General features: G+C 40.3%; 1 protein-coding gene across 1 annotated transcript in view; it reads left to right on the top strand.

Moving 5' to 3' along the window:
* Positions 1 to 309: 309 nt before the first annotated feature.
* Positions 310 to 14,528, top strand: part of LOC136266391 (NLR family CARD domain-containing protein 3-like) — a 33,519-nt gene continuing 19,300 nt past the window's right edge. Inside the window, exons 1-2 of the mRNA XM_066061403.1 lie at positions 310 to 457; positions 509 to 865. Coding sequence (XP_065917475.1) covers positions 451 to 457; positions 509 to 865 — 364 coding nt within the window. The 5' untranslated portion in view covers positions 310 to 450. The remainder of the gene's footprint in view (positions 458 to 508; positions 866 to 14,528) is intronic.

The following is a 14,528-nucleotide window of genomic DNA, read 5'->3' as shown; positions in this document are numbered from 1 at the left end:
GAGTGTGACCGCCCCGTAAGGGTTTTGACAAAGCTTATTGACCCCAGTATACTGGGGAATATTTGACACCAAATCCCCTGTTTGCCCCACCCTTCCCATGGTCGGGAGGTGACATGTGCACAGCTAGATCGGCGGTAGTTATGATCATGATGGAAGTAAAATCGAAGGTGAACGAACCCTACACATGCACTCATCCGTCTTACCGATATCTCATATACAACTCGAAGGGCATGCAGGTTGAGGTGATGGCTCCGGGGCATTTAACATCGCAGGGACTGTAGCGCATCTTGCTCACGTGAAACTAATCAGTATAGGCGTGGCATGGGAATCAGTTCAAGGTAACTGAAGCGTTGAAAGGTCTCGATTACGTGTTTCGTCCGGCTATTGGTCATCTCGGGTCATTCAAAGTCACGCTTTGCCATACTGTGATAACCCGGATTCAGTTTGACCATGAATGGTGAGTTGTACCTTATAACTTTCATTGTGAGTCGGTAAAAACTGTCAACAGGGGAACACGAAAATTCTGCTGAAAAGGATATTGCTACGCAACCAACAATGGAAGATGTACTCAATCGTGTGGCGTCACTGGTTGCTCCACATTGGTATCAAATTCGAGATCATATTAGTTTGGCACTAGATTTGGATAGCGACTCCATGGGAAGCGTAGTGAAAATGAACAACAAGCTAGCCGCCACCAACTGTTGTAAAGAAATGCTAAGTAAATGCTTGAAAACTTCCCGTGGTAGTACAATCTTTAACCAGTTGATCAAAGCTCTGAACTCTATCAAACTTGACAAGATAGCCGAAGAGATCAAACTACTGAAGAATTCATTGGCTGGTATTTCTGAGCAATATACAACATCAGGTATGTCCACTGTAGATACAAACACTGTTTTAATACTGCTTATGACTTGTGACATGGCCATAGTTACCATATGGAGCAGGGACATGACATCATAAATCACGACCGTTGCATGCATGTTTCGTGGTGGGGTGTGCTAGGGATAAAATGGACACACCCATATGCTCTTATTTTATAGACAATCGGATTATTTCTAGACTTTTACAATTACTATGTAAATGTATACAAGTGTTTCTTGTTAGAACTAGGGTAGTTTTAAACCATTCTTTAACTTGAATTCTATGTGATAATGAAGATGTTTTCCATACATGAATGGAGATACCTGAAGATCTTGAACATGTCGGACAGGAGTACGTATAGTAGCGGACAAAAAAAAAGCTTCTGTTGTGTTTGCGTTGGATTCAATTGTGTTTGCATTGCACTTTCGAAGTAGGCTGTAAAGTCTATAAAAGGCAACTGGATTAGTTATACTTGTCAGGCTATCCGAAGGGCTGCCATAAAGGTAAAAATAAGTGTAAGTCCAAGCTCAAGCTTGCAAGTCACCACTCAGCATTGAAACCGGTTCACTACCACTGACCAGGAGAGCCAGATAGCAATTTGGGTCAGACCCAGATCTGAGTTAAATAAAACTGAGGCGTGCGCCAAGAGCTACTGTATAGTAAAAAGCTTTAGCGGTAAAAAATTCAGCGAAAACTCACTATTACAAAATTGACAGGGAAAAAACTTTGGCAAATGGGGCTTCAACTGACTTTTTTTTTTAGCTAGCATGTACTGTACCGTTTGAATGCAACATCGTTACGTGCGAGTGATTAAACAACTCACCAATTAAGGGGCATGGAAGCCATTTCGATCGCAAGTCTATCCCTCACATTGAGGATAATGACTTATGATGGAAACAGCTGCTCCCTTGCACTTGCGCATAACCACGTTGCATTCGAGTAGTAGCTACCGTACAAGTGTATGTGTCATTCGCTGGTTGACAGCAATGTTTGGATTTTCGTGAACTCTTCAGTGTGGAACAATGAATCTCATGACAATCGAAGGGAACACTTGGAAATACCCACGATACCTGTAATGGTACTTCGATACCTATCCTTTCAACATGGCTAATCTGATCATGTGATTGCTAAAAATAATTGGCAGATAAAACTTTGGCGATTGTAATGCCATTCGCCAAAGTTTTTTACTTTACAGTACTTTTGGATGCTAGCTAGAGTGGTACAAGGGTAGCTATATGTAAACTACGTACTTGCAAACAGTACAATACATTCCCGATATTAAAGTGGGCATGGCTCACAATAAACTGGCTTACCGCAAGACTATAGACCATGTTTCATACAATAACAATCAACTAGTTGGGCGTCACCTACGGGCTGCAATACCAACAATAAATGGGCATGGCTGCACATATTGCTGCAGAAAATCATTCCAATAAGTAGGCGTGGCTCATGAAAGAAGCTTGGTTGCATTAGGACTTGACTATGACTCATTTATACACTTCCTTATTGTCCAACTAATTAATATACTTTACACATGATCTAATCTGGGTCAGCCTTGGATAATCTGTAAATCCAGATAACCGGTTGCCCCAGGTGACCCGACGTGGTTAAACACAGATACTACTGCATGAGGGTTTAAAATGGTGAGTTAGAGTCTACTACAAATTACTGAAATTGGTTTTTTGTACAGTGTTGAAGCCAGGTTGAGTCACACTGTATCCGGGTCATCCTTGTGTGACCCAGTTATAGAGTATCTGGGTCTAATCATGTGTGAAATTAATTTGGCAATTAATGTGAAAGATAATGCATTGTAGTCAGGCTTTCATAAGCCACTTCCTCTTATAGGGATTATGTGTTACTGTCTGCAGGTGTATGTATGTGGAGCCATGCCCGTTTGTCAGTAGATATATTGGAGTATGTGTATGCACAAATCCATGTCCATTGCTGTCTGCAGGATTATGCCCACCTATCGATTGTTATTTGGTGTACAAGTCATTGTGTTTATAACAATAGAAATGTAATTATTTTACAAGTCATAATCTAGTCTTGCAGCAAACCACCTCTTTTGTGAGTCGTCCATTTACTCACCTTAACATGCAGGTAGAGCACCTAAAATGTAGTTCTTAGCTCATGCCTCTGTTTTGATTTATCCGTGTCAGACCCAGATTGCTATCCAAGTCAGTGTATAGTCCAGGTTAGCAGCAATGACCCAGTTTCAATGCTGGATTTGTGGAAGTATGTATAAGTGTGTGCAATGTAAAACTTTCCTTAGTGTTAATATTGTACATTTAAATGAATATTTCTACATATTATAAATTAAGAGTTTTTTTATTGCCATCTTCGTTGATGTCAGTAGATTAGCCAGTTGGCTATAGTTCTTCTCTATGCTGGTGCTGGTAAGGTAAGCTGAGTAGGTAAAAAGAAATGGACACACATGAGTTATATAAATTGTAGTAGCCACCAGATACTATACAAGCTAGTGCTGCAGTTTCACTCTGTAAACACAGTGCGCTTGTAATTAGGTATGCCAATTAATACTCCATCTTTCATGAAAATTTCAGCTATGTAGCTGGCAAGATTGGTGCCTTTTTGCCATTTTTAAATATAAAATACCATTTCTCTACTAAAGGTCATTGTGCCCAAGTGGTTAGTTATGCAAACTTAGTTCATAATTATATTTGTGATGATTGTAGTAACTTACAATGTAAGTCTTTCCAAACAGATAACTGTCAGCTTAAAGTCTTGCAGATTTTGGCCAAAATCCTATGTGAAATTATTTTTGGCTATTCTGGATGCAAGTACGCACACTATACAGTTGCCATAACCTGATATAATTCCATTGCCTTTCATTAGGACTTTGTCCACACCATTATGTGTCTCAAATGCCACAAAGTGCCTTGTATACCTATTAGGGGTTATATGTTGGATGTGATAGAATTGGATCACTTAATAATTTCAACAATCACTCACAGCAGCAAGTACAACAGTCACAACCAAACAGCCCATTACACACATGGATAAGTAGTCATCAGTCACCACTGTGGTATCTGTTATGGTAGCTCTCTCAGGTGAAACAGTGGTATTTCCTGCTTTATGATGCAGTTGGTCAAAGTGATGCTAAATTATGGAGCCATCTTCAAGCTCTACTTCTATAGACACTGGACATGTAAGCTTCACCACCTTGCCATATAACCATGGAGAACCCAAACAGTTCTGCATACATTGCTTCTCCCTCAGTAGAAATACAGTTTGACGCAGTCTTGTCATGTATTGTCATTTGAATATCTTGCTGTCCATCCCAAACTGGTTTAAACAAGTCCAAGTGAATCTTGGCTGTCTGTCCAGCATTAGCTCAGCTGGAGACTTCTCTGTGGTACTGTGAAGAATTAGCCAATAGTTAAACAGCAACCTAAAGAATTGTTGTTCCACAGTGCCTTCTGTAAAGCTTGTTTAAAAGTTGAACAGCCCATTCAGCCATACCATTCAATGATGGATGATGTGGGGCAATCAAGGAATGGTAGATACCATGTTTATGGCGAACTCTTCAGAAGAGAATGTCAGAGACAAATGTTTTTGGCAATCTAAAATGAGAAAAATTGTTTTAAGGTGCTGTGTGGTTGCAGTTGAGGTTGTATTCAACATTTGACACACTTCAAACCACTTAGAGTGAGCATCAATAAGATCCGAACAAGAAACACCTTCCCTTACATAGGACCAGCAGGTCAACATGTACATGGGCCCAAGTACATGTGGGCCAACACCAGAGGTGCAAAGGGGCTCTGGGTGGTTACTTGTCGGCATTCTTCACACTCACATACTTACTGGTCATTGTCTTTGTCCATACTGAACCACTACGCATACATTCTGGCTAAATTAATGCCTTCATCTGTGAAGAGCCTGGGTGACCATCATGAAGCTCCCTCAAAACATACTGGCAACTTTGTTTAGGAATGTAAACTTGGCTGCCCCACAGTATACAGTCATGTAATATTGACAGTCCTGCCTGTCTCTGCCAGAATTGTTTCACCTCATCATCTCTAACATATTTGGACCATCCAACTGTGATGTAGTTGCTAACACAGAATCTGTAGGGTCCAGTTTCTGAACTATAATGGTAGCATTCTCTAGGTGCTGAACCAGTGGTACTAATTCAGCTGCATGGTACCGGTACATTGGTGGGCTGCTGCATTGCTGTGTTGGGAGGCTCTGTAGTGTACTCAAATGAAGCTACTATGATTGCCATCCTACCAGATGCTTGCACAGGTACAGGCTTGTCTGCTCATAGGAGGAACTGGAGTGGCTTGTGCATGGTCTGTCGCTAACAACCATATATAAGTAAGAACGGAAACAAGTTACGCCAAACACACATGTCAAACCTTCTTTCACGATCTGGGAGTATTGCAGTCACTGACACTGTTCTGAAAACCCAATTGGTTTTTCAGTTCTGTCTGGCAGGCAATAAGAAAGGACTACCCTGGCAGAGACATCACAGGCTACCACTGTGTCTAATTTGGGGTCAAAATGTGCTAGTACTTAAGAAGACAGCAGCAGTTTCTTTGACTGCTGGAATACTTCCCCCTCCTGAGTAGAATGCCAATGTACATTTTTTCAACAGCTGATAAAGTGGAGCCAAATGTGATGACATATATGGAAAGAACTTTGAGTAATAGGACAGCAGGATTTCAGTTCAGTAACATTCCTGGGCTCTGGAGCATCTTTTATAGCTTTGCGCTCTGGATGCAGTCCCTCAGCATCAATACGATTGCCAAGGTATGTTACAGATGGTACTAAAATCTCACACTTAAGCCTCCTGAAGCTTTGGAACACTATATCCAGCCTTCTTAAGTGTTCCTCTGATTTAGTTCCTGAAATTAAAATGTCATCTAAATACACCACCACTCCAGCCCTGCAGGACACTTTCCATCACTCTCTAGAAAATGTCTGGAGCAGAGGAAACACTATACGATAAGCAATTATCACACAGTACAGTAGGGACAGCGAAGGTGTGCAGTGCACGAAATTGTGCTGTAAAGCATTAATAAATAAACTAGTGTCCATTTGGTTCTACTTGGGGTACTTTGAGATAATGAGTTGCTCTCTAGAATTCCTATGGATATAGTTACATGAAAATAACAAGGAGAAAACATCCTGACCACCTGGTAGACTCCTGTAAGTGTTCGAACGTAAATCGGATGGCTGCATGTTCGAGGCTACATAGGTCCAGTCATGGATTTTTTCTCCTTTCTCCAACTTTTCAAACACACCTTAAGTAGTTAAAGTCTTTGAGCAGGCTGTAGGACCAGGTGTCCTACAGACCTTCAGCACTTGTGCTGTAAAGCATTAATAAATAATTTTTTTTAAAAAAGAAGTTTTTGGGACCCCACCTGACTTACTGTCAGGACATGATGAAATTGGAAAGACATTCTCAAAGATATCCGGACATGAAGATTTGATTGTAACCATACATATCTTTTAACAAAGTTACTGTGTAGTGCATGTATGTAAAATAAACACAACAGCTAATAATAAATTGTAGCCTTATTATAGACTATTATAGATAAGTACATACTCGATTATGACGTGCACACAGACACTAGAGTACTACAAAGGACAAACAAAGTTACTGTATAAAGTCTGTATTACCATTACAGTCACAATAATTAACATAATTATATTACACAATCACAAAAAATTAAATGGTAGCAGATATCACACAATTACAGGTAACTAGGTAACTAAGGTATTGTAGGCACTGTATCTTATATATGCATCACACTGATGATACTATAACTACACAATCATCATCACCAGATTCATTGTCATCATCATCAACACTAGGCAGCTCATCATTATTAGACTCTTCACCAATGCCAACGTGTACCCATTCTTTCCATTCATCCAAGGAAAAAATGGCTGTCACCTTTATCTTTTGGTTGATCCTTTGATGCATGACCTGTGGTACTGGTAGTTCTACTGTTGGCAGCCAACTGTCTAGATTTTTCTTTGTACCGTAATTCTATAGCACTCAGGCATCCCACTTATCCAATGGTGAACCTTCAACATTAATCCTCACCAGTTGGTCAAGCCTATTCTCAGACAAGCTGGTGCAGTGATCAGTTTAAGCTGAGAAAAGACTCTTTCCAGGTGACCATTGGAAAATGGGAGACAAAACAGAAGCTCTACTAGCCCTAATACATTGGACCAATGTTTGGAGTCTACACAATTAAACAATTTCCACCAAACAGTCTTGTAATCTTGCACCAGATTCAGATACTGCTTGCTGTACTCCACCATATCATCCCATTCTTCCTGTATAGCAGAGGTATCTATGCCAGCTTTCTCCAAAGGAATGGCAAACCACTGGCTGATTGCTTCTAATGAAACTTGCCCAAAAGAAGGAGCAGCAGTCCGCTCCCAACCTTGAGTAGCAAGGAGTGTCATGGCATGTGTAAACAGCACAAGCTCTTCCTCTTGTGCTTTCAGTCGATGCACAAGGCATTTATCAACAGCAGTGAGCCAAACCTTATAATCTTTTCTCAAAGAAGATGGAGCCTCAGAATGAAAATGTAAATCAGTACCTTGATAACAGTAGACTGTCTTAGTAACCGTGTCAGTCGTTATTTTATTTTGTTGAATTCATGTCAAAATCTTTTTCACAGTTGGAATGTCCTCAAAATGCTTTGCTTTTAGTTCCTCCGATTTTTTTTGTTTTGATAATTGCTTCAATTGCCCTTACAATACATAACTCGTCTCTTGTAGCACTTTGCTAAGTATTCCAAGAGGCTTTAATACATCATGGAAAAGGGCGCAACCTAGTAAAACCTTCAAGTTCCTCCATTTCAAGACATAGCTTTTCAATTTCTGTCTATCAAGTGATTTGACTATAGCATCCTGTGAGAGTGCAGTCAAGTGACCAAGGTAAGCTCCATACCTATCAACCAATCTTGCCAGAGCAGGAACTTGTGTGCAATGAATCTCGTTCCACTTTCCATAAGTGGTCGGGTACCTCCCTTCTTTGGCATTTCTATCTCTGTTAGACATTGTTTGAGATCATCTACAATATCCTTCAGTTCGTGACACTTCTTCGGCAACTTTTCATATACATAGTATAATACCCTGTAAAAGCAACTCATCAATTTCCTTTAAAAATGTATCTTTTAATGCATCCTTAACAGAAAGCTCCAGCCTATGAGCAAGATACCATGAAACAATAAGCCAAGGGATGTCTTTTGTGAGATAACCCTTAAGACCGCTCCCACTTTCTATATTGGAATTAGTCCCATCACACCCCAGCCCAATCATCTTACACTGCCATTCTAATGGTGTCATGCCCATGTAGGCCAGAGTTTTCTTCACACAAATATAAAGACCTTCCCCAGTTCTGCGTGAGAGATGATGAACAGCAAAAAAATTATCCCTCACGTGTACCATACCATCTTCTGAACCGGAGTAGGGATCAAAATAAAGCACTTTAAAAAGCTCTTCATCTATGTTAGCACAATCAGTGCTGCTATCTATCATCAAAGAAAAAAAACTTGGCCTTGGCCATTCCATGTTTTAAATTTTCTTTGAGGTCTGTGGCAATAGAGTCTACGAATGAAGCACAGCCATGATCATTTCAGCTTGCCCCAGCCTCCACTCCGTGGCTCTCCTTGATGTCACACAAAGGCTTCATCTTCTTAAAAGTAAGATTTTCCTTCAATCATATAAGCAATCTCGAACTTATGCTTCAGTGTCTGTCTAGTTGCTTCATCCATCGATGGCTGTAGAATAGCTTTTGCTATTGGTGCGTACTCACAGACATTCATAGAGTGTTGCTTCTTGTATAACATCATAGCACACTTGTGCATTTCTTTTTTTTCTTTTTTTATTAATGCTTTACAGCACAAGTGCTGAAGGTCTGTAGGACACCTGGTCCTACAGCCTGCTCAAAGACTTTAGCTACTTAAGGTGTGTTTGAAAGTTGGAGAAAGGAGAAAAAATCCATGACTGGACCTAGGTAGCCTCGAACCTGCAGCCATCCGATTTACGCTCGAACACTTACAGGAGTCTACCAGGTGGTCAGGATGTTTTCTCCTTGTTATTTTCATGTAACTATATCCATAGGAATTCTAGAGAGTAACTCATTATCTCAAAGTACCCCAAGTAGAACCAAATGGACACTAGTTTATTTATTAATGCTTTACTAGTTTATTTATTAATGCTTTACGTGTATCGGCGTATTCCTTCAATGTGGTATTCTTCGATCCATTAACAAAGGCTGGGTTATAATTACGCAGTGAAGTTAGCCACTCATTAAACTGTATACAAACCCTGCACTTGAGAGCAGACACGTGCTCACGGTCACCAGGTACCATGTCAAACTTCAACCATATCGTTGTATCTAGCTCTTTATCATTTTTTCTATTATCCATTTTTCAACTGTTCTTCGTGTTAGCACTCGTTTCTTGCTCGAATTGGATTGTCCAGACATAATTTCCGTACATTCTAATTATTGCCCAGACAGGTGTTAATAATTTCCAGATATTGTCTGGTGACCGACCATTATTTCACACACTGGTGTGGGTGTGGCCCGTGATATAATATAACCCAAATACTTGCCTCGATTTTTCCTCACAACAACGTGACAGTATTGGTTGGGTAAAATCAAGCCCAAAAGTGTCTTCAGATTGACCCGAAATGTTTCTGTCAAGTTGCTACAGAATTTAAAAAAAATATTATTCAACAGAATTTTCTAATGCCTGCCTGCCTGCCTGCCTGCCTGCCTGCCTGCCTGCCTGCCTGCCTGCCTGCCTGCCTGCCTGCCTGCCTGCCTGCCTGCCTGCCTGCCTGCCTGCCTGCCTGCCTGCCTGCCTGCCTGCCTGCCTGCCTGCCTGCCTGCCTGCCTGCCTGCCTGCCTGCCTGCCTGCCTGCCTGCCTGCCTGCCTGCCTGCCTGCCTGCCTGCCTGCCTGCCTGCCTGCCTGCCTGCCTGCCTGACGTCTTCAGTTAAACGTAGTGGAAAACTGGCTATAGCTACAGCCCTAATTCTTTCATAGAAACATTTCTAATTCAATGAAAAAGAACCCTTTGGTATATTGATAAACATACAATGCTTGTGCTATCGTCTTACCTTTTATCCTTCTTTACAATGGCCATCAGCCAAGGTTCTACCGCTGATAGTGCTAATGGACTACAGTAGGGCTTCCATCTACAGGTGTATATTGCATCAAACTATTCAAATACACATAGCTAGTTTAGCATTGCACCTGAACACATGTGGCTCAGTGGTTTTCGAAGTTGGTAGTTGATATCGATCAGTGAGAGTAACTTGCAGCAAACTATCCACGTGTATTGAAGTCAATAAATATAGTTTAGTAACAGCGTTAAAGCTGAGTTGGGTCATCCAGTTCCTGCTTTACAGATTATCTGCCAGATTGGATCACATGCTAAATTAATTAGCATATTGATGTGGACGTGCACATCTTAGCGTAGCCCTGCTTCTTTTGTGAGACACCCCCACTGATGTGTAAATTACTGCCTGTAGCCATATGATAGCCGCGCCCATTTATCAGTCTGTAGGTATGCATGAATCCACATCCGTTGTTGTCTGCAGGCTTATGTAGAGCCAAGCCCACTAACCAGTTATTATTGTATGGGTCATAATTTAGTATAATATTATAATACTGTGATTAACATATAATATTGTGACTGGTTTTGTAAAAAGTAGGCTAAAGATGGAATGGATTTCTGGGGAATGGATTTTAAATGGATTTTAAATTAGAGTAGGGATAGTGTATAGTGCTGCAATAAAAGGTACTGAAACTAGCTGGATCAGAGTAGTACGTAATGTCATAAAACAATAAGAAGTGAATGCTACAAAATGCACAGTAAGGATATTCACTTCTTGTGGTTTTACAGTATTTGGACATTACGTACTACACCGATCCAGCTTGTTTCAGTACTTTTTATTGCAGCACTATATAATGTCCCTACTCTAATCTAAAATTCCTAATTTGTTCTTATATTTGTATTTATACAAACCTCTGTGAGTGTTTATCACTGCCAATGTCTTCGATTCATTGTCATTCTTGGCTCAAGTCCAATTTTGAAAAAAAATCTCCTCTTACCAGGGTATATTCATCACTTGAGGCTTGGTCACTGCTCTCCTTCTCAGTCAAACTGCACTGATAAGCTCTGGGGTAGGTATAAACAGTGGACCCAGTGACCGGGGATCCAAGGACTCGGGGACACAAGGACCCATAAGGACCCTACGTTTTGTGGAACATTTGGGAATTTTGCATACTTCACAATGTTTATACATTCTATCCTTGTACTAGATACCTTTTCAAGTCACAGTGGCTAGTCTCAAATAGCCTAGATCACTCTTACTTTGTCCTATCATCATGACAGTTCCTTCCACAATACCTAGAAATTAAAAGTGCCTCATAGGCCACTCATTCTTTGTGCTTTCAGTAACTGTAGTATTAACCAAAGGATTCTAACAGGTCATTTCCTTCATGCACTACATGGCACAAAGTCTGTTTATTGAGCTGCTAGTGTACCTTGCAGTAATCACTTCACTGAAGCCATCTTCATGTGCACTGAATTTTATTAACTGGTGACTAGCGTACTCTTTGTGCTGCACGAGTAGGCAATTTTCAGAGGCACTTGTTATGAATTAAACACAATGTGAACAATTGCAACAGACAGAAAGTTGATTGGCCATGTGAGATTAGCCAGCATGTATATAAACATTGCAAAGTATGTGAAATTCCATGAAAAGTTGGGTCTCTGCGGATCCTTGGGTCCCGGGTCCACTACCCACTTTTCTGTCACCAATGGGCTACCTTTGTTGTTGGGCAGTGTGGTCTGGACTTCCTGTTGCGACATGCCCATTTGATGTGTCCAATTTTGCCAGATTGGTGGCATTTGGCTCCCTTGAATGGACATTGAGCTGGACTGTGGCCACAACAAAAGCACTATCAGTCTGAAACACTAAACCCATCTTGTGAATAGAATCTGGTATGCCAGGTGTGGTTTTCACTGACAGCTGATTTCTCTATTGTTCTTTACTGCCGCCTCCAGGTTCTGAGCCAGTTCAAAAGCCCTCTTGAAAGTGAGTGTACTCTCTGAAAGGAACTTCCGCTGAATAATCTCATTATTATTCCCACGACTAGTCAATCTCACAGCATGTTCTCTAAGGATTCACCGAAATTACACCATGCATCAAACTATCGAATGCAGTTTTGAATTATACTTGGCCACTTGTTGCCTGCTTCTCGTGTGGAAGTGGTGGACAGTAATGGTTAGTCAGTGCCTTCACCACAATGCTGTATTTTTCTCACCAGATGTTACTGGAGTTACAAGGCTTCCTGACAGTTTGTAGGCCAATAGTAGAGAAAAAATAGTGTGGTTTTTCCCTGCATCTTCCACACCATTGGCTATCAGCTAGGTATTGTCTAAACGTTTGACATACTGTTTCCACTCTTCCTGACCTTCCTCGTACGCTCCCACTTGTCTGAAAGTCACCATCCCCATCTGAACAGCTGTTGACATACATAGCAGGCCATGACTATATGTGACCAAATCTAAAGAACCCTACATGTTAGTGCATTTTTCATTTTATTACATTTTCTGTATCTAGATACCCAAAGGAATGGTCAACCAAAGTGTCAGCTCTAGAAGACTTGAAGTTTGAAAGACACAGCACTACAACAGAAAAAAAAAGATTTATACAGTAGCAATGTGGAAATAAACTACAGGCACTTAATTAAACAGTCGTAACTTACAAATGCGATTCTCTACCAAGATGCAACTTACACCATTGAATTCTCCATGAACAGGGTAATCCATTGCTGGATAAAAGGCCCTTCCTATGACCAGGGTGAATGCAAAAATGTGAGAAAAATAACAATGGTAAACCGCTCGTCCAACATGAGGCAGACTAATGCTCACATCTTCCATCTCCTTGGGATAACTGACACAAAACAAAGATTTCTGAACTCCTTTTGCTTTGGGAATCACAATGCTACCAAGGTTGTTTCCATTATCACCTTTTGTCACTGTGAAACAAGTGTTTCTCAAACCTTGGCTATGCTCACAGCTTCACTGTTTTTGCATAGAAGGACCCAGTCATATCTCCATGATTAATGGTAAACACTTAAGTATAAAGATTTATCTGAAACCACATAATGGTGTATTGTGCATCCAAGAATTCCAGCAAATCAAATCACACAATCACATATTAACAGAAACAAACAAAAAAATTTTTCATGCATACTCAGGGGCAGATCTAGGATTTGTAAAAGGGGGGGGGGCTAACTCAAGGTTGGGTAGAGGTGTGCAAAGCACACTTCCCTAGGGAGGTCTGGGGGCATGCCCCCCCAGGAAAATTTTGAAAAATAGATGCTAAAATACTGCAATTTGGAGACATTTCCACATAAAATTCATAATATTTTCTGCCTGCAGATATTTTATATACTGCCTTTAGATTATAGGTATGGCTCTCTAAAGCATTTTGCTAATCGAAAAGTTTGGTAGGTACAGACAACCAAGTACATGATGCACCCCTCTCGCAATTACACAATACTGAATAGGTGCATGTTAGAATTATTAAGAATGTTGAAAGTGGAAAATTTTGAAATTTGAACAATACAAGATTGAATCTGAGAACATTTTCAATGGAAATTGTGCACTTGAATTAAGTATTGCCATACATATTAGCTGCACAAGTAGATGAAAGAAGCCCTTTAAACAGACCAATGCACTTCATTGTATGTATAGGTGCTGGCAGATTTGGAAAAATTCCATAACAGAACCAACTACATGTTTCCAGTGAATGTTCTATTAGAGTAGTTAGCTGACTGCTCTATTAGAGTATCTCGATCTTGTACACCTCCAATGCTGATCTGGGTCCTTGTTACATAAACTTTAGCATAAATCCACTGATAATACCTTGGAAAGATGTTTATAAGGTAATTTTATGAGTATTTGTATTATTAGTGATCATATAATTATGCTAAGACAAAATTTCATTATAATACTCAGCATATTGATCAAGTAAAGCCTAAATAAGAAGGGGGGGCTTCAGCCCCCAAAGCCCCCCCCCCTGGATCCGCCCCTGATACTTAACTATCTGAAATACGTGATATTTTACAGTGAAAATTCCCTCATCAACATACCAGATTTGAGAAAAATTGCACTAAGCATTACAAGATATGTACAAGACCTCAAAGGTATTTCTTTTTTCCATGCACTTTCATACACTTACAAAAAACTTCCATAGACCTATAGGCAAACTCTCTGAACCACAGTTGGTATAAATCTAACAAACAGTCATAAAGTTACGAGTGACTAATGCTATTATGGTACCAAATTTTCTGTTACACTTGCAGGGCAAACAGTTGCTGGGCAAACAGTTGCTGAAATCTTTTGACTTCCGTTGTTACAGTACCGCTCAAATGTAGCATCATCTCTCAAGAACGCGAGCGATTATAGGTACATGTCACAAAACATCACATTAGATAATTTCATATCAAATCATCATAATGTTATTACTACAGATTTACTAGGCCCAGGGCAAATACAACCAAGTACAATTACCAATGGGACAACCTACTAATGGGGCATGTACAAACAGTGCACGGACAACACAGTGTATTCAGATAGAAAAGATACACAGTAATAC

The sequence above is a fragment of the Dysidea avara genome, chromosome 9 (genome assembly GCF_963678975.1).
Source record: "Dysidea avara chromosome 9, odDysAvar1.4, whole genome shotgun sequence".
Lineage (NCBI taxonomy): Eukaryota > Metazoa > Porifera > Demospongiae > Dictyoceratida > Dysideidae > Dysidea > Dysidea avara.
Note: the sequence above shows the minus strand (reverse complement) of the source record. Positions and strands in the feature narration are given on the sequence as shown.